This window comes from Zerene cesonia, chromosome 27, assembly GCF_012273895.1.
Source record: "Zerene cesonia ecotype Mississippi chromosome 27, Zerene_cesonia_1.1, whole genome shotgun sequence".
NCBI lineage: Eukaryota > Metazoa > Arthropoda > Insecta > Lepidoptera > Pieridae > Zerene > Zerene cesonia.
Genome location: NC_052128.1, coordinates 2,413,224 through 2,436,727, shown reverse-complemented (window position 1 = coordinate 2,436,727; position 23,504 = coordinate 2,413,224). Strand labels below are relative to the sequence as shown.

Below are 23,504 nucleotides of genomic sequence, written 5' to 3'. Positions count from 1 at the left end.
TGTAAAAATTGATAATTAATGTTATTGGTGTAAAACCGTTTTAATTATTATAAATAAATAAAAATAAATAAATAAATCCCACAATAACATATAAGGGAAGAAGCCGGGAATTATTTTTTTCTTTCAAAACGCCTTATTGTACACTCCAAACATTTTAACCATCTGTAAAGAATAATAATATAATGCGTAAATCGCGTTTAAATGCGTTTTGAGTCTACCTTTTAACATACAAATTACATATACATTGTCATTTAGGATATCGCTTCACTTGACCTATATTTACTAACATTATATGTTACTAATTAAAAGCCCTCATACTATTTAATAATCACCTCATACCAACTTTTCCCATTTCCTGCAACATTTCCCACTGGCATACCACGTGGAGCATTAAAATTGAGGACATACCAGTTCAGATTGCAACGTGCCGATGTCAAGGCTTAAGCCCGTTAATCTACCTTGCGATGAAATTTAAATTGCTTAAATACCTTCATATTAAAAAGATGTTGAGATCAAATTACAACGATATTGTATTCTGATAATATAAGTTTGTTTGAAATAGAAAATCATGGCACATTAAATATATTTAGTCCAGTAAATAGAGAGCTTATATCTTAAATTATCAGTGGCCCGTTTCCTATTCCTTACACTTGCAGTTCATTCCTTCCTTCAAGATGTCAATCCTTTCATTGTTCCTTTCTCCTTAAAAACGAGAGGCACTACATCTGCGAATGTTCATGGGCGGTGGTGATCGCTTACCATCAGACGAAACACCAACTCAGTTGCCCATAAAAAGAGTCCATATTCCACCATGCTAAATGTCAAGAAATCACATGACGTACTTTTTAATTCTTAAACATACAGAAGATATTTGATGTTGTGTTCTCGTAGTTTCATGCTGCATATTTAATTTTAAAACTTGTTATCTAACTACGTTCTGGGTAAAATACGTCAGTCGTATATTTGTCTGGATTTAATCTAATTGCTTCGTCGCATCCTATTTCTGCCTATTAGCCCACCTTTTAGCAAATTACGGCGTGATTCAATGCCCAATCGATTACCTCTTACCGCTTCGAAAACGTCTTTACGTAAGCGTTAGTATTAACAAATATTTACATAGTAGTACACTCGAAACCAATATTAAACCTATAAGTAACATCTGGCGATATCAGCAAAACAAGAAGGCAATATTACGAGCATCTGGTAGAAAAAAAACAATTAACAATGCGAATTGTTGGTCATACAATCGCGTGTTACTTTTTATAAGCGGTTTTTGTTACAAGAAACGTATTAGTGCCGAGAGCACCTGTTAGCTGAACGTAAGTTGCATTATTTAATAATTTATATTATATATCCATTCTACAAAGAGAATAGAACATTAATAATCGTGATTATTTTTTCTATGAATGATGAAATTTCATACTTTTACTTAGTATTACTTACTTCCTATTGCTTCCTATTTACTTCCTATTCTTCGACTAATCTTGGTCCCATTAACAACATAAAACATAGCAATATTTCTACAATTTGAGCTTAAATTAGATTATATTTGTTTTGCTATAAATTTAAATTCTCTTCTGAGTACTAAATATTTTATATAACATTGTACTGAGAATCCGTTTAAAGTTAATGGGCTTTTCATGGAATTGTGCATATACCTATATATAATATTATCGTGTGCAAATCAAGTATATGTACATTCTGTTTGTTATATATACATTAAACATTGATTATTAATTAATCATTAAATATATTAAACGGATAGATACACAAAATACTGAAAACAAACTTTTATTAACTACCAATTTCTTATGACTTTCAAAGTAACAGAAACGAATAAAATGTTAACACAAAACTATTTCTCCCCCCGATCGTTTACCGCTACCGACGTTTGAACTGTCCTATAATTGAACAAATAGTTAAATATTGAACGAAAGACGAACGAAACTCATTAATTAACTGTAAGCTAGCACCCTTTTAATATTTTTCAATGAAACTCTCCTTTACACCCGCCCACAGAGTATTTCTTATTCAATTAGCGTCGTTAAATAGATTATAAAACAAAACACGTACCCTTTTGACTTTATTATGCGGCATCTAAAAGTTATTAGCGGATGGTTTACCATACCGTAATTAAATTCAGGTCTATAGGAAAAACACCATTATGTTTTAGGAAAACAATGTTAATATTGTGTCCTCAATATGAAACATGATTTCAGAATATCACAAGCTAAATACATACAAAATATATGTAGCATACATATTATGGTTTTGTTTAGCGTTAAGTTTGAGTATTTTTTTTATCATATTTAAATGTTGCTATAAAAAATACAAATAAAAGCAAAAAGTAACATTTTGTTTTATAAAGCCTGTGAATTAATAATTTAAGTATTAATTATGTAGAATGAAATTTTAATCATGAATCACGTAATTTTAATAGAATTGAGAACCTCCGTTTAAAGGAACGTTTGTTAAAAAACACTACAAATAAATGAGTTAAACCTTTACATCTTCAACACTATTTAAATAGTATCAACATTATAAGCTTCTTTATTTCTATTAATTACAGAAAATGATGACGCAGTACATATTGATCTGCTTTATTGGATACGCATGGGCTTCACGGCCGCATGGATTCTCAGGCACACTTGTAGACTTTACAGATCCAAAGGTAATTGTAGCTCTTATATTTACTTCTTTATATAATAGTTAACCTAATTTAGGACTAATTTCTTCCATCACTGAGAAAATAAAACTCGTACAGTGTGAAAAGTGGGGCCAAATCAAGAATATAAATCATGCTTGGTTCTTGTACGCAGTTTTATGAAACAGATCAAATATGGCTGGCCTGTGTCTTATTACCTATAGCTTCTTCTGAGTGTTTTTTAATTGTTCTATTTTATACAACTAAAAAAATAACGTACTTAAACAAACTAGTTTACTAGTTTCGCTAAAAAACGTTGAATTTATTCTAAAATCGTAAACAGGCGTTTCACTATGATAACATCAAATACGGTTAAATTGAATGAGAGAAATTCAGCCAAAAGCACACCGTGCCAAAATAGTTTGATACTTTCTGTTATTTTCGGCATCAGTTGATTAAATTTATTAATTAAAGTGCATATTTTTGTATCAACTGATAAAAAATAATTGCTGCAGTTTGAATAATGTTTAAAACTAATAAAAGGTACTATTTTTATGTTGGCTAGCAGCGGGTAAGATACCGAATTAAAAGAATTATTCTTTTAACAAACAAAAGTATTGTTATTTCAAAATATATAATTGCAGCTTGAATTATTAGCATCTAGCTTTCTGCCCTCGGCTTCTCCCACGTACTTAAAAGAAATTACAGCCCTGGGAATTTTCTCGCATAACTATGCGTTCTCGTTAATTTTGAGATTAATTCCATTCTATATACTTTCACAGATTTCAAACTACCTATATAACTTAATATCATCCAAATCGGTTTCTGGTTTAGGCGGTAAGAAGAAACATCAGACAGCCTTATAGACAGACAGAGTTACTTTCGCATTTATAATATTAAGTAGGGTTTATTATCTCAGTATAGATAGAAAACGTGTCACCAGTTTCCCCCTAATAAAGAAATAGACTTATCAAGCCACGTAAGAACTTAATGTTCGGTGAAATGAGACGCCTTACATACAAATGAGTCACTTTCAAGAATAAATGCTAAAATACGAAGTCTATACAGATTTACTTAGCGATAAATCGAGATACGAAACGTAGAAAATACCATATAGCCCATTTTTTTAATTATTAGTTTAGTCATATAACTATTGAAAATGAAAAATTTATTATACAAACTTCATAACATCTATAAACCTGCAAAAGTAGAGGATAAAATATATTATTCAATTTAAACATCACCATTGAAACAAAACACTAGCAGAACAACAAGATCATGTACTGCAACAGCAAACTATCGAAACAATATTATTTTGATAAATATTTACAGAATCGTTCAATTTTGCATTTAAACTGACGGTTAACAGCTTTGGTCGATATTCAAATACAACAGTTGGAATTTGATCGGAATATTAATTAGTTGCAATCAAAAACAGTTCAAATATGGACAATACACATAATCATTAAATAACATAATAGCATACAATGGTTACATTTCATACATAAAACAGTCACAGTGATAGAGCACTCTGCAATCAACCTTCATTCATATGCGAATTTAAATTTTACACGACATTTGATTATCTATTGTATGATATTACATTATGTTGAGCATTCATGTTGCTGCTTTTAAATCTTTCGACTACAAGTATCCTTTCAGCTACGGAATAAATATATAACATATTAGTTTCTTACACGACTAATTAAATAGTGTTCTCTTGTGGCAACCAATGTCTATATTATGTGCTAAATCCTTCTAATATTATATACCTATACTAGCTGCACCCGGCAAACGCTGTTCTGCCTTACTCTTATCATTTAAGGTTATGAAAAATAGATGTTGGCCGATTCTCATAGACACCGGATAAGCACAAAAAATTTCATCAAAATCGGTCAAGCCGTTTCGGAGGAGTATGGCAACGAAAACTGTGACACGAGAATTTTATATATTAGATTAAGACCCTTCTAAAAATTATGAGAAAGAAACATATGAATGGAATATGAAGTCATTCAAGAGTAACCAATTAAATTAGGGATTATTTTTTTTATATGTACATAAAATAGAGCTATATAGATTATAAATGATAGGTTCAAGGTCACTTGGATGCCTTGGTACGGATGGCGCAATCTTGTGTCATAAAAGTACGAGCTACTCCGAAAGACGTCAGAGCCTATTTCACCAACTCGCCGCCGATCACGAGGTCGGGGCAATGCTTTGCTGCGTGCATGCTTGAACAGAGTGACGTCATCAATCATGGAAAGGTAAATTTAGACTTATGTATTACTCCAAAAGGTGTTAGATATTCATTATATTTATGTTGGTAACAGTGAATGAAATCTTCGTGAGGAAACCGGCATGGCCGAGAAACAAAAGTTTGACGACTTGTGACATCTCACAACGCGCACATGGCCAGCATGGTGGATTATTGTCTCAACTCTGATAGGAGGCCTGTGTCCCAGTGGGAACGCATATGAGCTGATGATGGTGATGATGATATTTATGAATGAATTGAAGAACAATGAGTTATGTCTATGGAATATGCATTTAAATCCTAGTGTTTACAATTACGCACGTTTCTCCGTAACACATGACGTTAAAACTGTATTTCTATGGCATTATCTTAATATCCTAAGATCGCATTTTGCAAAAGGGCAATACTTCAAGCAAATAACAAATACTGTTCCAGGTTAACCGGGATCTACTGATTCATTTAGCCGGGCTGGTCAACGGCAAGAATTCCCGTGTAGTACGCAAACTGCACAGCATATCTCGTCTCTGTCTGGACAGCATTGAGGGCATGTCTGACAGATGTCAGCTTGCATCCACCTACAACGACTGTCTGAATGAGAACATGATTGAATTCGCCTTCCCTCTCGACTTGGCTGAGGAGGCGGTGAGGAAAATGCCGTTCCATTTGATACAACCGAAGTAAGTAAGTTAGTTTGGCTTATTCAAGAGGAAACTAATTTAGTAGATCAAAAAGGCACTCTGTTAGTATTATGTGGGTAGAAATATAGTTGTAACATTATATGAGTATTATAGAATAAACAGAATATGTTACCAATATATATAATTTACGTGTCACGTTGTTCGTCCGCGACGGACTCCTCTAACGAAAGAACTACTCAATCGGTTTTAATCAAATCTGCACACTATGCAGTTTGACCCAACGTAAATGATAGGATAGTTTGTATAATTCCGACATGACTACCCGCGCGTAGGCGGGGCGTGAGGCTAGTGATGAAATGAAGAGAGCTTTATAACATATTGACACAATTATTGTCTAATTTCTGGGATCATTTTCATTTGAAATTTAACGATTAACTAATGACTCAACGAAACCTTTGAACCCTGGTTCTTAATCAAATATTGGGTCCCCTTCAATCACATCCTTCATTTCCTAATTTCTTTTGAACTCAAATGATCAGTATAAATAACAAATTTGCTAACAAAATTGTTCTCGTGACGTTTATGATTAAAACAAAAAGTATATATAGTTGGTAGCTAAGACCACCTTACATCACACTGTATATATAAGATAGTTAATCAGTCAACCACGACCAACAATCAATTACATATAAAAGTATACAGATAATAGATGAAAGTCACTTTTGATCTTGAAATTCCAAAGGCTTACGATAAAATGTATATAAAACAACAAAGAAAAACTACACCCTAAAAATCCTAGCACTATTAATAATGCACTATAAAAATTTCATAGGTGTTGAAACGTTGTACCAAGTTAAACAATAGCTAGTGAAATGGAAACAAAGCAAAATGTCGGTTCGTCGACACAGCGGCTAACAAAAGGGTGACATAAATATGAGTTATCAAAGAGCAACAAAGAGGCAAGAGGGGGTTACACCTACGGTTAGAGGGCTGTAGTTAGCGATATATGGGTGCAAAAACTTTCAGCATAAGCAATAGATATGAATTACAAAAAATAGAATTGCAAAGATTTGTCGTTTTGTATTTATTTTCAATATTATAAAATGATATATACTTTCATCTGCTAAACAATATAATTGTATATAAACGATAATAATGAGTGATCTTTAAAGCATTTAAATTTTATCAAACAAGGTTAGAATATTATAAAAGCATTTTCACAGAATGAATTTAGTTAAACCCGATTTCATAAGAGTTTGTACTATTGCATACGTGTTTTATCAAACAAAGGATTAATCATTCATTTAATACATAAGTAGCGAAACAATTTAAATTTTGAGCTAGCTAGATAGCCTATACTCACTCAGGGGTCACACATAAATTAATTCATAATTCAATGATGAAAGAATGTTTGCAAACGGTCTAATAGTTCCTTTGATTAGCGCGATCAAACAAAAAACTCTTTAGTTTAAAATTAAGTAAAGGATGTTTTCTCTTCAGTTTTACATTATTAGTACACATTTAGACTTACAAAAAAAATCTGAGGCCCCGTATAAGACGGTCCTACTAACCACTATCAGCGAACGCTATCTAGGTTAATTTGAAATGGATCTCCTTACAAGACATACTTTAGGGTATCTCCGGGGAATAACACCGTTTTAAACGAATATGGAGAGGATTTGAGACGAAACTTTTCGCATAACTTTTATTCACTGAATCATGAATTTTGAGATTCAACGAATTTCGTAATACAATAAAGCCACAATCCTTTTAGATAAAACGTTTTATCGAATAAATTATTACTTTTATAAAGTTTTTCGTGATGGATAGTGTAATGTTCTAAGCAGGGGTTTAATTATTTATCTTTTTGTTCTGGAGAGATAAAATAATTTACGCAAAACTTTCTGTCATTACTCCGTAAAACTGTTTAAATGGTGCTGTATAAATAATTCTAGCTGTCCTTCCAAGATCTTGCCCACATTGTCAAAGAAATAGTCACGAAACTTTACCCGCATAATGTCGTTTCCATAAGGTTTCAAGATAAAAACTATCCTTTATCCTTTCTCGGATCAAACTATCTCTGTATCAAATTTCATCAAAATTGATTGAGTGATTCTTGATATTAGCGCGCTCAAACAAACAAACAATCTCTTTAGCTTTATATATTAAGTACTTTCTGGAACCTGCGGCTTCATTCGCGTGATACCCGGTTGAAATGTAGCCTATATGTTCAAGCTATATTCGTGTCAAATTTCATAAAGATTCAAACAATTTTTGGGTGAGAGAGTATCAAACATCCATACATTCATACAAACTGTCGCATTTACAGATTACCTATTTAAAATATTTGAGAATATTCTTTGTTGCCTCATATTTTAAACAAAGGGTGAGCAAACTTTTCCTATTGGAAATTAAATTTCTCAACTTTAACATTGAATAGGTAATAAATTTAATTTACATTCAGTATATCCTGTAGTAGTCTGAATCAAGATTAATTAATTCGCACATTTCCCGATTTAAAAGAAATTACTTTTATCTATTTTTCCAAGCAAATTCTACTACCATTAAATGTATACATTACTTATCTAATCGTTTAATCTAAATCCATTCGATAGTACTCAATCTTTTATTGAATTCGTATCGTAGAAGAAATTTAATAAAATGCCCGTACTTTCTTTAAAAATCGTTACAAAATGTTTAATGGAGCGAATAGACTTTATTGCGGGCTATTTTAATAGCCTCAATTACAAAGCGTTTGTATCATTTAACCTGGGATTTCTTTTACCAATTCGGCAAAGACTGGGTGAATAATTGGATCAGCGTAGCTGTTTTTTAGACAAATAGTTTGAGCAGTAACGTGAGTTTTCTGTTGTTACGTAATTTGTCCTATTTGTCGCGAGTTGTAAACATTGGAAATTACATTTACTAAAAAGTTTGTTTGTGAAAAACTGTACAAATATGATGATAATGAATATGTTAATTGAATATCAATAAGACATAACAGTTATGTAGTAATTATTTAATCTGTGATATTGGTATCTAATTCTAATTTTAAACGATATTGAGAAAAATATGAATAGATTAATCTTCTTTTAGTAACCACATGTGTCTATAATATATAAACAGAAATCAGATATTTAAAAATGTAATAATCAAGATTCTTTTAGTATGTCCATTGCATTAAGATGTTTTGTACACATCAGTATTAACCCCAATTTTATTATATGCCATATACAGTCAGCTTAACAACTTTTCGTTTCCAGCGATTAAATTAAATAGACCTCGTAATGTTAACAGATTTGTTTCTAATTTAAAAATGATTGTTGCAGTTTTGTTTGCGTGTTAAATGGTCACCAACAAACTGGCTACAGTCATAAAACAATTGCGGTGTGTCGCTGTCAACCAGCCGATAAAATTAATGGCCCATTTAATAGCCCTATCATATACAATGTTGGTAATCTGAAAATGGCACATATTGCTCGTTTTTGACCTATTTAGCAAAAAAGGTTACCAATTCAATATAAATATAGGTGATGCAATCATTTAAATGTTCGTACTATGATTTCAAACATGTTTATCTGCGTATGTTCTTATGTATGTTTGTCTCCGGATTTCTATGTAACTATTTTTGGTTTTCTATTACGCAATTTAACTAACATGACAAAGGACATTATTGTAATTTTTTTTAACTTTTCTATTGGCCATAATAATCGCCTTTTTTATATTAAACGCTGACTTTTTTATCACGCTAGCGATCTGTCCTGGCTACGTTCGTGGTGTTTAGCGCGTTTACACAAACAAACTTCTCATCTTTATTAAGTATAGATATAGAATCGTATAGAGCTCACAATAAATAATATAAATACATATTTGAATGTATGTATTATTATATAAATTGAATACAGAAATCATTGCAAAACATGACATGCATGCATCGGTTCCGAAAGCAGTTTTTAAAGAGAAGAGCCGACAAGAAACTCTGTAGCAGCTCTTTTGAAATACCAGTGTATCACGGTTATAACAAATTAATACAGAGCTACTATCAGCTTCTAGGGTTGACTTTATTGTGCAAAGAATCACCTCAACGATAACCATATTTGTGGACCGGAAGACCAGTCCAAGTGTCCTTCCAAATGACAATTACGTGATCAGCATCGTCAATTCTCGAGGCCTATTCCCCAGTCACATTGTGTCTAATAAAACATCCGAAATACGAATATTTTTTTTTTCGAATAACTTTCGTACGTGGGTAAAAGGGATTCGGATAAATAATTGTGATGTAGGTATTTTTTATCCAGACACTACAAGTTTGGACAGGTTTGTTGTAATCTTTTGTGAGACGTGAGTGGTCACGCGTGATTTGAGGCATTTTTGCGGTTTAAAGGCCGTATGAAAGTTTTCACATACATATTTATCGCCATGTATATGTAACTTATGTATAATTATTCATTAATCACTATTACACTTAAAATAGTCTTAATAGCTTAATGAAATAATAATAATCTCTAGTAATATTATAAATGCGAAAGGAACTCTGTATGTTTGTCTCCTTTTCACACCTAAACCACAAAACCTATTTAGATGAATTTGGTACAGAGAGTTTGAGACCCAAGAATGTACATGCACATTCTGGATCTGATTCAGGATTTTCTTTTTTATAAACAATAGTGAATGCTTGAACACGATCTCGCCTACTCGTTAAGGTTTAGAAGTAGAAGGTGCCCGTTGTACCTGTCCGGGAACACAGTTTCAGGAAGTATTGATTACGGACAAGTAGTCTGATCAGCCTTCTTAGTCCTGCCAGACAGAAACTTTTTTATTATACCATATATTAATGATTTTTGTTTTCTTTGTTTCAGCCTACCACAAGAATTAAGACAGACGTCGTTTTAAAGTCAGCTATTTGAAAGTTTATATTTTTCTACAAATAAAATTATTCCTAACGCTATATATATACGTATTTTATTCAGATGCTTCCTATTGAATTCACTAGCATCCATCCATTAAAAATTCAGTGTACAATATAAATTGCCTCACCTAACTCGAGTCCATAGCATAATTAGAGAGAAGAAAATATATTTTTAGTTTGAATAAGATAAAACTTTTTCGCGATACCGTTCCTTCTTATTATTGAGTAAGGCTGATGCTACATTCTCAAATATTAAATGATTTACAAACAAATAGTTATCTATAAGAATCATTATTGCAACGTATTTACAAATAATGTTTAAGTGGTCTTAATAATTCATATATCTGTCATTTCCAAGCATACATTTTTATATGGCGCCAAAGACAATTTCTATGGTGACGACGATCGTGGTTTTATACGGCTTCCATGGCAACACGGAAAATTACCGTGTAATATATATTTTCAATTTATCTGCACATTGCCACCACACCGCTGCACCAATCGGTGAAGAAAACATTATCATCATCAGCGGACTTTATAGCCTTATCTCTTATAAGAAAAAGGGAAGAAATGTAAACAGATGATGATACAGAATAATTCTTATTCTACGAGGTGGCATGTGTATAAACAATTATGATTACCTACATATATTTCTAGTAGATATTTGAGATATACATATATAACTAATATTTGTAAACATACCGTTAAAATGTAACTAAATAACAAAACGCTAAGAGAAGCATGATAAGTAAGCAAGAAAAATCATACCTTTAAATTTGTTTAATATTAAAAGTGCTATTTCTAACAAAGAACAGTGAAAGCTTACAAATAAAATTAAAACACGCCTTTGAATAACAAAAATAGCCTTTCATTGTTTGAAAGCCACTGGATCGAAAAGTAAAAACGTCTTAACGTTTTGACTTCGACTGAATGGGAAACTCCTACACAGCGTTCAAACATGATTCTTGATAAAGGTCTTTATTTATATTCTATACACTGCCACAGACTAAATAAAGAGTATTGTGTATTAATTTAGGACACAATTATTGGATTTAGAATGTTTCAGATTTTCGGAGAAATTTCAATGATATTTGAATTTCTTAATATTATGTTAATAGTTTTGTAATATTACCTTATTTACTTAATACACTGGATCTTTATTTCATTTCAGTGTCAAATGCGAATGATAGATAAATATAAGCATCATTTATGATCATTATATATGTATGTAGTTGTATAATTTTATGTCGAAGTCATATTATCTTGATATAAAACAAGGTTTTGTAAACTTATAGTTTCCCTTACATATTATTTATCTGTGTGGAAATTTTTTGAAGGTATTTAAATGTATTAAGTACTTCAATATTCTTTTTATTACAAAGAGTGGATATATGAAATTTAAACTCATACCCGTATAAACCCACTATATCCTTCTTTCACACAACTTATTTCTCCATAAATATGCATATTGCACTGGAAAATACATATCGAATAAATAAAACTTTGTCCGTCGGATAAACCAAACTCATATTTCTGTCCTGCGGAATATTTCCGTCCATTTGTTTGTCCATTGCTTCCAATAAACTGCCTTTGTTTGCGACCCGTTCCGTTTACTTGTTTGTTCAGGCCGGTACTAATCATGCTTACTGTATTATATATGTATTAATGAAATCTCCTTGCAACCGTATAGAACAGCTTTTTTGTCTATATACTTGAATTTTTCCGTACTTATTAAAATTTAGTAACTTTCAAAATTTAGAACACAAGATGACTAAGGCGGGTTTCGATAACGAAATCCGAAATCTGTGGATTATGTTAGTTTTTTGACAGATTTCACGTTCTTACATATTAATTAAGGAAGCGATGTAAATTTTAGATTAATATCTTATATTGTAACTGGGCATTAAAGCATTACAAACGCGAATAAATAATTTGATTAATAAATCACATTAACTTACTAACTAACTTGCCTTAAAAATTACAAATTTTTTTTCTGAATAATTATAATTATTCATGGCTTATATTATTTCAAAGATAATATAAAATAGAGAAAGCCGTACTAATAAGAAATTCAACAAAGTTCAAATCAAGCCATATCGTCACATAATCAATAATTTGCTTCTTTCATTCCCATTGGTGTATGAGAAATTTCTCCTCGATTTCAAATATTCACAGTTTTATTGATCAATGAACTCCAGTAGGGAGGGAAAAGATTTTCCTGTTTTTCCAAAGCTACGTAATTCGACTTTAGCGGATGTCGGTCGTAAGCGCAGGTGTAAGATAGTTTGTTGTATACTTAATGTGGGTATACTCAATATAAGCGTGTTCTTTTTATTTGCATCACATAAGGTTGATTTATTGTTCATTGATTTATCGATAACATTCTTTTTTACGTAATTTTATTTTAACATGGACTAAAGTAGCCTTTGTGTACTATGAGTGGCACAGGAATTAATGGCTGCGTTAGTTTGAAGATAACGGATAAAGGTAACTATTTAGTAATTTGTGGATATTAATAATTAATTAAAAGATGTTTATGTTTGTATTATTGAATATCCATTCCTTAAAGAACGGAACAGGTATTAAAATATGTGTTCTATAATATACTACAACTATCTCAAATATTTGTAGTGATAATGTATTTTATGCATAGCTGTAAACTATTCCAATACCAAATCTTCTGATATTTTCTATTTATAAATACCCTTTTTCTAAATGAAATGCAATTGCGCATAGTTCATAAAACGCGTTTTGCAAATGCACCAGCAATAAGCCAAGTTAAAAATTCTTACGAATAAATCATAAATATTTCCTTCGAATAACGCTTTTTCACAACGTTATTAAAATTCACGCTTTCTGCATAAACTGGAATAATAATTTCAATGAATGAATGTAATCTAAAATTCCTGGCATTTTGTATGAATGAAGTATGAACTTAATTTCTGCTTATAACGGTGAATGCACCTATAAAATAAATAGCTTTTCAATTAAATGAATATAGCAAGGAACATTTTTACTATTTAATCTTTTTCAATTCGATTCTTGGTATTTTTCTCTCAATAGTGCCCGGAAATGTGAGTTTGACAAAACAATAATTTTTAAAGCTAAGTGAGAAGGAAGCTAACCTAAAATAGACATTTGTAAATAGTTTTTTTACGATGTCCCTTACCTTTGATACCTGATCCTCAATAATAGTAATTTTACAAGAGAATAATGTAAACAAAATTATTAAGGAAGTGTAAAATATATTGAATTATTCATTAAAAACAATTGAATAATAGGATATTAATTGATTATGCAACAGCATTTCTTATATCATTTTACGTTAATATAACGCAACAACATCATTTGACCGCCACTATATTAACAACTACTATATACAACAGGCGAAATGCAATATTAAATATCCCATTCATCATCACCAGCCCATATATGTTCCCACTGCTGGGACACAGGCCTCCTATGAGGGTTCAGGCCATAATCCACCACGCTGGCCAAGTGCGGGTTGGCAGATGTCACATATCGTCGAACTTTTAATTCTTGGACATGCCGGTTTCCTCACGATGTTTTCCTTCACCGTTTAAGCAGTGGTGATGTTATCAACATGCGCAGATAAATTGAAAAATCAATTTATTTCCTGCACGCTCGCCCGGTCTCGAACCCTGACTTATCGATTTTGAAGTCCGAGGTTTTCACCACTGAGCCACCACTGCTTTTTTATCCTCTATGATATCTATAATATCCCATTAATTAATTATTATTTTTGAGAACATTATCTCATATTATTTGCATAATTTTGAATACTACTTGACTGTGTAAGGAAAAAATCGGGTATTAAATACATATTTTTAAGTATTCATGCAATCTTTCAACTTTAAGTTATGTACTAGAACTCACAAATTAATTAATGTTGATATGCTATTTAAAGGCTAATTTAGAAATTTATTCATACTCGTAGCTACTGTTATTGCACTGTCGTAGCTACGTGCTACGGTTTCGCTGCGTCGTAGCATATGCCTATATTGTGTGTGTGTCTATATTATCTTCTTGCAAAAAATCTACTACGATTGCTATGAATAACATATAATTCTAAGATTATTATATGTACAAGATAGGAAATCTACACAAATAATACAACACATTAATATCATATCAAAATTTATTTTATATAACCTTTTTGAGGACGAAATGACATAAGAAATGATAGATTTACATTTTACATAATTTCGAAACATGAGTTATTTTAACACGAATTTTAATAGTATTTTGACGATAATTTTAAAATATCTTTACTAAATGTACTGTGTTGGCAAGCAAATCCAGACAATGAATTTAATACCATTGCACGTCATTCCACAAAATAGAAATAAATACTTGGTAAACTTTGTTATATTTATCTTTAAAATAATCGTTATGTACATGCCAAAGAAATCTTCTAAATAAACCATTACACAATGTCTGTCTTACAAAAAATAGTATCATTAAATTATGTTACACATAATGTCTTTTACAATACACAAAAACACATTTATTCATTATTATTTGGCCGGTTGCACAATTTCAAGGAACATTACTTTTTAATGTTTAACTCAATAATATTGCCTTTAGTTTTTGTTTAATTTAACATTATGTAATCCCCTAACAATTTTAAACATACGCATTACATATCTTATTCGTAAATAAAATAACTACGCATACTTTAAAACATATATTATCAATTTGGGTTTTATTTTTTTTTAATAACTTTAAGTATTTTAGCTATACATAAAAACAGCTATAACCTTATTGAAAGAATTCACAAACATAGAAATAGTAGGAATTTAATTAGGCAAAATAGTCATACTAATAAAAACAAAATATACACTTTTTATAAAATCGCTTTAAACACTTAACCACCGAATAAATATACAAAGATCGACACAGATGAACAGGGATCCTTTACAAAAGTATTTCACTTCGAATAAGAAAGAAATTATTAAGCATAAAATCGGGAAACTCCGCTATTATTCAGTAAGTTCACAACAAAGTAATCACAGCAGGGAGGAGCCATTGAATAATTCATAATCCCACAAAATCCGAAAGTTTAGCGGAGACATCCCACTCTATGCAAACTAAAAGTTTGGAAGACCTTACCGCTCGGCTTTACATCTAGTGTACATTTCCTTTATATTAAAAAGTAGTTCAACCCTCAAGCCATCTATGAAAATCGAATAATTCAAATCACTACATTTATAAATTTATCGCCATTTTCCCGTTATTTGTTTTGTAAATTAATTATGAATTCAAATATACATTAATATTAAGAAACTACGATTATGTTCGAAATTCAAAATTCAAAATTCGTCAGATTGAAAATTAATTTACGTTTGACTAGTATCAACGTTTATGAACTATCTTTTCACGTACCTCACATAACTTCTTATACGCTTCTGTAAGGGAATTTTCCCACCAAAATGGCGGGCTATAAACAAAAACAAACGATACCTATTTGTATCATTTATACACGAAATGTATTAACGTGGCTTTGTTGTAACATCACCTCGATATTTACTGTGTCTTTAAACAATTACAAGTTATATTTCGTAGGAAAACAGAGCAATTTTTTGTACTCAATATCGAAATGTATGCCAGAAATTTATTAGTACATTTTACAATCCGTTATATTTTACTTAAGAAAGCAGTATTAATAAAATATGAACGATAATTGACAAAAATTAATGAGGAAAACGGAAATTAACAAACCAATGTAGAAAAGCTCATTTTCCTCATTCGTATTTGGGTGGAATTCGCTATATTTTGCAGGTTATAACATCGGCCTATATTGCTTTATGACCGCGATCGACGAGGGAGCCCTATAATATTTCCCATGAAGGGAAAGTAAAATGAAGGTCTTATTCATTTTTATTTACCGTGGGTCGATCCCCAATCACCATAGATACATGGAACATACACAGCTATGAAATGTTTGATAAATAATATACCCTCGTTTTTACTTTTACAGTTCTTCATCTTTAATTAAAAGGTTAAGTTAAGAAGTGTTGGGCAATGGATTGTATGTTTGAAAAGTATTTTGATTCAAATGTTGATCTTAAATTTAGTCCAATAGAATATAGAAAATTGTTCGAAAACTTTTTACTTAATACCCGAACAGTCACAATTCAGCATAGAAAAACAATTATCTCATTATTGACACCTCCAATATAACATAAATCGTACAGCATAAGATCTATATACCATTGGCGTACATCTGTTTTCAATTTCCATTTAAATAATTCAATAAACAATCATACAAAACATCGATCAAATACCAGCCTCACTCATTGACCGAGGCCTTTATTTCAACTGGCCACAACCCCACGTCAATTTACATTTCGGCCTATCTGGATAATTCTGTTTGAACGCAGCTATGATGCTCTGGTATCTTTGGCGGTTGATCGTTTGCGCTCTAGCGTTGTTCGATGAATTCTTGCTTATCGCAGCGTGGCAGAGGAAGCCCCCGTCGAGTACCACCATGCGATAATCTTGTAGGCATAGCTCTAACATCTAGGGCAAAGTGTTGGAATAAAAACAGTTGCAGAGCGAAGTGGATAACATTACTAATGCGGTCGAAAAGAAAAATATTTGTATAAGGATTGAGTAAAGTATGCATGTGGGTGTGGCGAGGAAAGAGGTTGCAAACTGTCGAAATGTTGGGAATTGTAACATACTCTTTTTTATATACATACTCTTTTTAATTTAATACATATCATTTAATGGTAGACTGAAATCTATCAATGAAACGCAGTATATAACTATCTAACGGTGGTAAAATTGTCAACTCTGTGAAAGCTGTCGCGGATAGGCCGGTAGAATAGGCCGATATTTAGCGTCGTGAGTTATCAAGCGCTCGCAGTTCTGTTCTCTAATCTACGGGTATTACTAATATATATTAATCACTTAAAGCATGTAATTATTTATTACTTCAAATCATACGGACCATTTCCATAGACGAAGAATACAATACAATTAATATAAATTAATCACAATATAATCATGTCATCTCTAAATAATAATGCTGTTCTTATCGAAAATATATTTGCAATTCGGAGTATTATTCCTGGCTTCTAAGACCTTGATTAAACCAATCATATAGCCGTAAGAAAGCTTTGCGCTGAATTTAATCAAAAGTTTCAGAGGAAATGAAATACCTCGGCTTTTTATACCTTTTACTTTTGAAAAGAATATTGATATTTAATGAAGCCTCTTCTGAAATTTCGTTATAGAATTGTTAAAACATCGATTTGCGGAAACCTTTTCTTTATAAGACATCAACACCACTTCTTGTTTCTTATACAAGGTCCCATGGTTTTACCCAAAGTCGTTCATGATATTATATAGCCTAAGGCTTCCTCCGTAAATGGACTACTTAAAGGTTTTTTTTCAAATCGAACCAGTATTTCCTGATATTAGCAGGGTTAAAAAACAAACACTTCAACTTTATATTACAAGCATGATTATTAAATTAGATATATATCTATATCATATAAGATATTGTATAAACAATATCTTTACTTTACCTGAGTCATCTTATCCTGTTTCCCCTCCCAAGACAAGCTCTCGCTGTACCAGGGCTCGCGGTGTGTGCCGAAGTAAAGAGGCTCCCAGCGGTGATAGGGGTACTCCCGGCGGGCTATCAGCATCGGCTATGAAGATAACTCTATATATACTAGCTTTACCCGATGGCATTGCTACGTGATGCAAGCTAAAAATAATTCTGTGTGTTGTGGTAATGCTCTACTCTTCCTGTAGTAAAATCTTATCAAAATCGCAATAAATCATTTAGAAGATTAGGAGGTCTTTATTAGTTTATAAGTTGGTAATTCATGCATGAGACTCGAGAACCTATCCATAAAATGATTATTTAATGATTACGTTAGCTAGTACATTAGTTTACCAAACAATAATCCCACACTCATAAAAAAAACAAAGTTATAATAAAAGCATATTTTTTCTTATTTTAGTGGTATTTTTATAGTTTAAAAAAACTTTGATGAATAAGTATTGGTGGTGTTTTCGTTTGATGTGGTATTATCGCCTCCACATACAGTACATATTAATTAGCTTTTTATCCAATTTTAAATTCAATTTCAACGCATACAAATATCAAATTATTGTACCCAAAGCATTCGTCATGATTCAAACTAGTCCCTAACATAAATACATTTCCCAAATTCAAGTTCTGTTAACCAGTTTAACTGAGTAAATTTTAGTGGCTTAAGCTACCTTGGAATGGAGTATACATCAAACTTTAACTACACGACTGCAAGTTGGCGATGAATATTGTGTTGTCTAAATTTCAGATTCTACATTTGAGATCGTTAATATTATATGAGTGTTTATTTCAAACAATATTGAACAAAGAGTATGACGGGGTTTCAAAGTATTTTGATGTATTTAATCAAATTTGTTAATAAAGCAAAATATATTCGGAATTTACATCTTAGTTTTTTATCATTAAATATGTTCTATGTTTATTAATCATATAAAGGATATAAGTAAGAGACTACTTATGCAATTCAAAAGCTTCTCATTGAATATTCTTCTATGAAATCATATTGATGCAAAAAAAAAAAACTCTTTTACTTTTCTTTATATCAAAAGCTACTTAAATGTAGTTGAGCGACACACAATTACGTAGCAATTAGTAAGATGCCACTACAGGGATAAAATTGGATCTTATCCCGCTGAAGATTGAAGCATCAGCCACTCGCGATCTAGGTTGACGTCTCGCTGTGATGGATTTTCTTATAGAAAACTGGCATGAAATATATGACATAGACGAAGGAGTTATAAAAGCCTTGATGTTAACGTTACACAAGCTTACAAACGTGCGGCATACGATGTTTTAGCTAGTAAATAAATCATATTAAAAGGTTTGTTAAAAGAACTTTTATTGAAGCGAAAAGGAATGAGTATTTTACATTACAATAAATGTCAAATGAACTGTTAACGAAAGCAATATGTGAAATTTGCGCTATAATATTAATATTGCATGCTAACGGACCCGGGCACCCAAAAACTACTATGTATTAGTTTGTAATTTACAAAGCAATATTTACTGGTTCGTAAAATCGTACAATACAAGAGCATTCGCTGCGTAAACTACACCGATTCTACTCACTCACAGACTCACACAGTGTGAAGATAACATATAAGTGTGAAGGTTTACAAACCTCCAACATGGATGGCGAAGGGCGCAGCAACCACGTCTGCAGGCCCGGAAATCGTTGGCAATGGGAGCAAACTTTCTGGTGAAAATACATCGCGCGGTTCGATGTCACCATGTTCACTAACCTAATTTAAACAACAAAAAACAAGCTATTGTGTTTATCTGTATTTATTAAGTTTATTGGTTTTATAGTAAATGAATTCATACTATTAAGAATAAAGTTAAAGTAATGGAATTATAAAATTTTGTATGCACAAAATCATGTAAAAGTAACTCTGTCCGTCTCCTCTTTACACCTAAACCACAGAACCGATTTAGATGAAATTTCGCGATAGTTTGAGACCTGAGAAAATATATAGAATATTTTTTAACCGGGAAATCCCACAGGAACGGGTAAGTACGCAGGAAAAACCTCGAACTTTCTATTTTGTCCTCTGTCTACGCAGCTGAAATGGCGGACGAGAAGCTAGTAATATATAAATGTTTGAAGGTATTAAAGTCTTCCTAACTTTATAAACGAGAGCTTGTATAAGTAGAGATTTAATTAAGTAACCTAATATTAGCCTTAAAAGGTTAATAGCAACTTGATTAATGATTTAAATATTCGAAATATAAGTAGGTACTGTCAGAAGATTTGTAGAATAAGTCTGTCATTATCAAATGAATTAGAAGGCTCTGCTTCCCTACCATCTTAAAATATTACAACAGTAAAAAACTATAATTTATTGTCATATTTTCCGTTTATCGCGTTTCTATATTTTTTTATGAAAGCTGAATGAAAAAAGCTTTAAAGCTTAACAGGTTATAAAACAAATTTTCATTTTATTTTATTTAAATAAATAAATAAAGTTTTTCATTTAAATAAAGAGTTTCAGTTGTTATTTAGTTCCGTTTCATTAAGTGATTGAGCGCAACTAATTAAAATAAACATACGATAAATATTCTCACAATCTTGATTTAAATATAATAACCATTGATAGACAATATAATTCAACGCAGGCAACGCCACACGAATCAGTTATAGGTAAAACGAATTTGCGCGAGAGATTCCTATATATTCATCCCATCTGCTATGCGGTGCCTTAAATATCATACAAGATATGTAAAGTTTTTGAACCCTGTTATCGTAAAACTTGAAGGACTATATGCTATACAATAGATAAGAGTGGATGATCAAATTTAGGTAAACTATTTGTATTTACCAGTGGTTATCTAAATTGTACTTAATCAAAGCTATAAAAAACACGGCATAACTAATAAACTCCAGTAAACAAACACCTACTGTAATTTAGCTAATAAAAGAATCCGTTGTGGGATGATTTAAAATAACATATACAGCTGTTTACACTATATCTCAGTAATGTACCTTACTTTGTCGAGTTTTTTAAAATCAAAATATAAACGCGTAATGTATATTTATAACTGTCAGCCCTACACGTCGCAGTAAAAGCGTAATTTATCAACTTACGTGTCTTTGTCATGAGGTATCTCCTCTCCCCTTTCTACCTCAAAGAGCGGCACTACAAAGACTGTCTTAGCGAAAATACAGCCCTCGTCGCGTTTCTTATCGCCCATAAGTTTTCGCACCATTCTCAGAAATTTCGGCGCTAATCCATCGCTCGGTACCATTTCTATATCAGACACAATAAAATAGTTTGTCTTTGATGCATTCCTAGCGACATTCCTTCCCACGTTTATGGGATATATCATTTTATGATCGCGGCGAAACGTCGCTATGTCGAGCACTTCGGGACCGGAGCAATCAACGAAATGCAAATTTGGTGCGCCTTCCTCCTTTTTCCTCAGTTTGGCCATCATGCGTTCTATTTTCTTTTTCCTCACCCATTCTACATACCCCGCTCTAGTTTTTGGGTTCAAATTCTTATATCGCTCCAATTTATTTCTCAATATTTCTTCCACTGAAACATTTGACGTTGTTGTAGAAACTTCAGTGGTAACTATTATTTGTTCAGGTTTTCTTATCTTTGGAGGGTGACGTTTAGGATAAAAAAGATGTACTGATACTTTCGACATAGCTGGATAACATGAGCACAACTGTTTCATTATTTGAATTGTAATGTCCATATCATAATTGGGTACATATACAGCTAAACTGATGGGACCGTCCCAATATTTGGCAATTTCTGCAATGTGATAAATGAATTCTGGGGTTGCTTGCGTCGCATACGTCACCGCATCATATTTGCTGTTATTGGCATATGCCATGCCAAGGATTGCGTTATAGATGACTCTGTATGGTCCATTAATCCCCGCTTCGGGCGTTGTGAAAATTGGAAACGTTCCCCAATCGATGTAATTTGGTAAGCCATAGTTGAAATGACAATAGCTTCTGTTGTCGTGAGGGTGTCTTCCTCGTAAGAACGCACCAGGTCTATATTCAAAGTCACCAATATGTGGAGAGGCATGTGGGTGCTCGTGATGTTTGAAAGCATATAAATGAAATATCACAGTAAGAGTTATTACGAAAGTAATAAATATAAATAAAGTAGAATGTCTTCGCGTTAGTCTATACGTGTATGCCCCGAATACTCGTATACATCTCGACATTGTTTTTTTAATTCATTATACTTTAAAAAAGAGGTTAATGGTTAGATATGTTTTCAATCATTATTTTGATATTTAGGTTATAATAAACTGGCTCAAAACGCTTTAAATCACGTGTAAATCGATACATTTGAAAGGTCCCGATTTGAAATAATTAACAAAAAGGGATTTTTAACTAAATATAAACACCTTCGTCAAAGAAACACAAAAACACGGTATCAAATTTTGCTGCGCACATACACATACGTTCAAAACACTTTACATTTGTGACAATTAAGAAAACTATTTCAGGTATTGAGATTATTATGCTTTATTATTGTAAATATTGCATGTTATTTTTGCCAAGAGTGAACCATTTTGACAGCTGCGCGCGCCTGCTCCCTGTCAGCCCGCAGGGCGCATGGCGTATCTTATAAATCAATAGAGTCGCCAACGTCAGTAATAATTCACTTGAATATATCCTCATTGGAAGTTTTTTTCGCGGAAAGTTTATTAATTGAATGCAATTAATTATCTTTATTATACGCGACGTATTCTATAACATTCTTGAGCAAGTTTTTTCCCAACCCGTTGGTTATTTTTCAGAAATATTGATTAATATATATATAAAATAATAAATTAATGATGAATTACTTCATCGAAATAAATAAATATGAAGTAACATATATCAATAATAAACAGACGATAAATTTTCGCTATTCAATTACTTTTGGTTTCTTATAGAAAGTGGGTAATATTATTACACAAATAATAATATCTATAAATTTGGTGAACAACAAAAAAATAAAGACATACTGGAATCAATGCTTTAAATAATCAACAATTTATAAAAAAGAATTTACGCATCAAAGTTAACTGAGTAAATAGCCACATCTATATTTATTATCTTGTGCCATAAAAAAATTGTTATATTTTGCGCCAAATTTCGTCCATATTTATCCAATTGTTTAGACGTGAAAAAGAGACAGACATGCAGAATTACTTTCGCATATATTAGTAGCTATATAAAATAACAAAATTTATTATAATATTTAATATGTATCATAAATGTCTTCTTGCTGTAATACAACTAATTTCGACATTGAAGCCTTCGCTGGTTACACGGCGCTACTGAACTATTTCAATCGAAATAATTTATAATATAAGACATAATATTTTGTTAATGCTGTATCCATTATTAGAAGTAGAAAGTGTTTGTACATAAGCCAACAAAAGCCTTGTATCTGTGTAGGTATCCACAAGTAAATTATACTAACATTAAGTTTAATAGCATAGTTAGTTAGTAG

The 23,504-nt window shown here is 31.7% G+C and overlaps 2 protein-coding genes across 2 annotated transcripts; one reads left to right on the top strand and one right to left on the bottom strand.

Moving 5' to 3' along the window:
• Nucleotides 1-2,575: 2,575 nt before the first annotated feature.
• LOC119837432 lies at nt 2,576-10,477 on the top strand. Its single transcript, XM_038363008.1, has 4 exons — nt 2,576-2,671; nt 4,735-4,908; nt 5,334-5,575; nt 10,396-10,477. The coding sequence occupies exons 1-4, from the start codon at nt 2,576-2,578 to the stop codon at nt 10,427-10,429; spliced, it is 546 nt and encodes a 181-aa protein (XP_038218936.1). The 3' UTR covers nt 10,430-10,477.
• A 4,120-nt stretch (nt 10,478-14,597) lies between these two features.
• On the bottom strand, nt 14,598-22,575 carry LOC119837502 (beta-1,4-glucuronyltransferase 1-like). The gene is made up of 4 exons (XM_038363102.1): nt 21,122-22,575; nt 19,658-19,778; nt 18,002-18,127; nt 14,598-16,988 (listed from the first exon to the last, which is right to left on the bottom strand). The coding sequence occupies exons 1-4, from the start codon at nt 22,219-22,221 to the stop codon at nt 16,779-16,781; spliced, it is 1,557 nt and encodes a 518-aa protein (XP_038219030.1). The 5' UTR covers nt 22,222-22,575; the 3' UTR covers nt 14,598-16,778.
• Between the last annotated feature and the right edge of the window lie 929 nt (nt 22,576-23,504).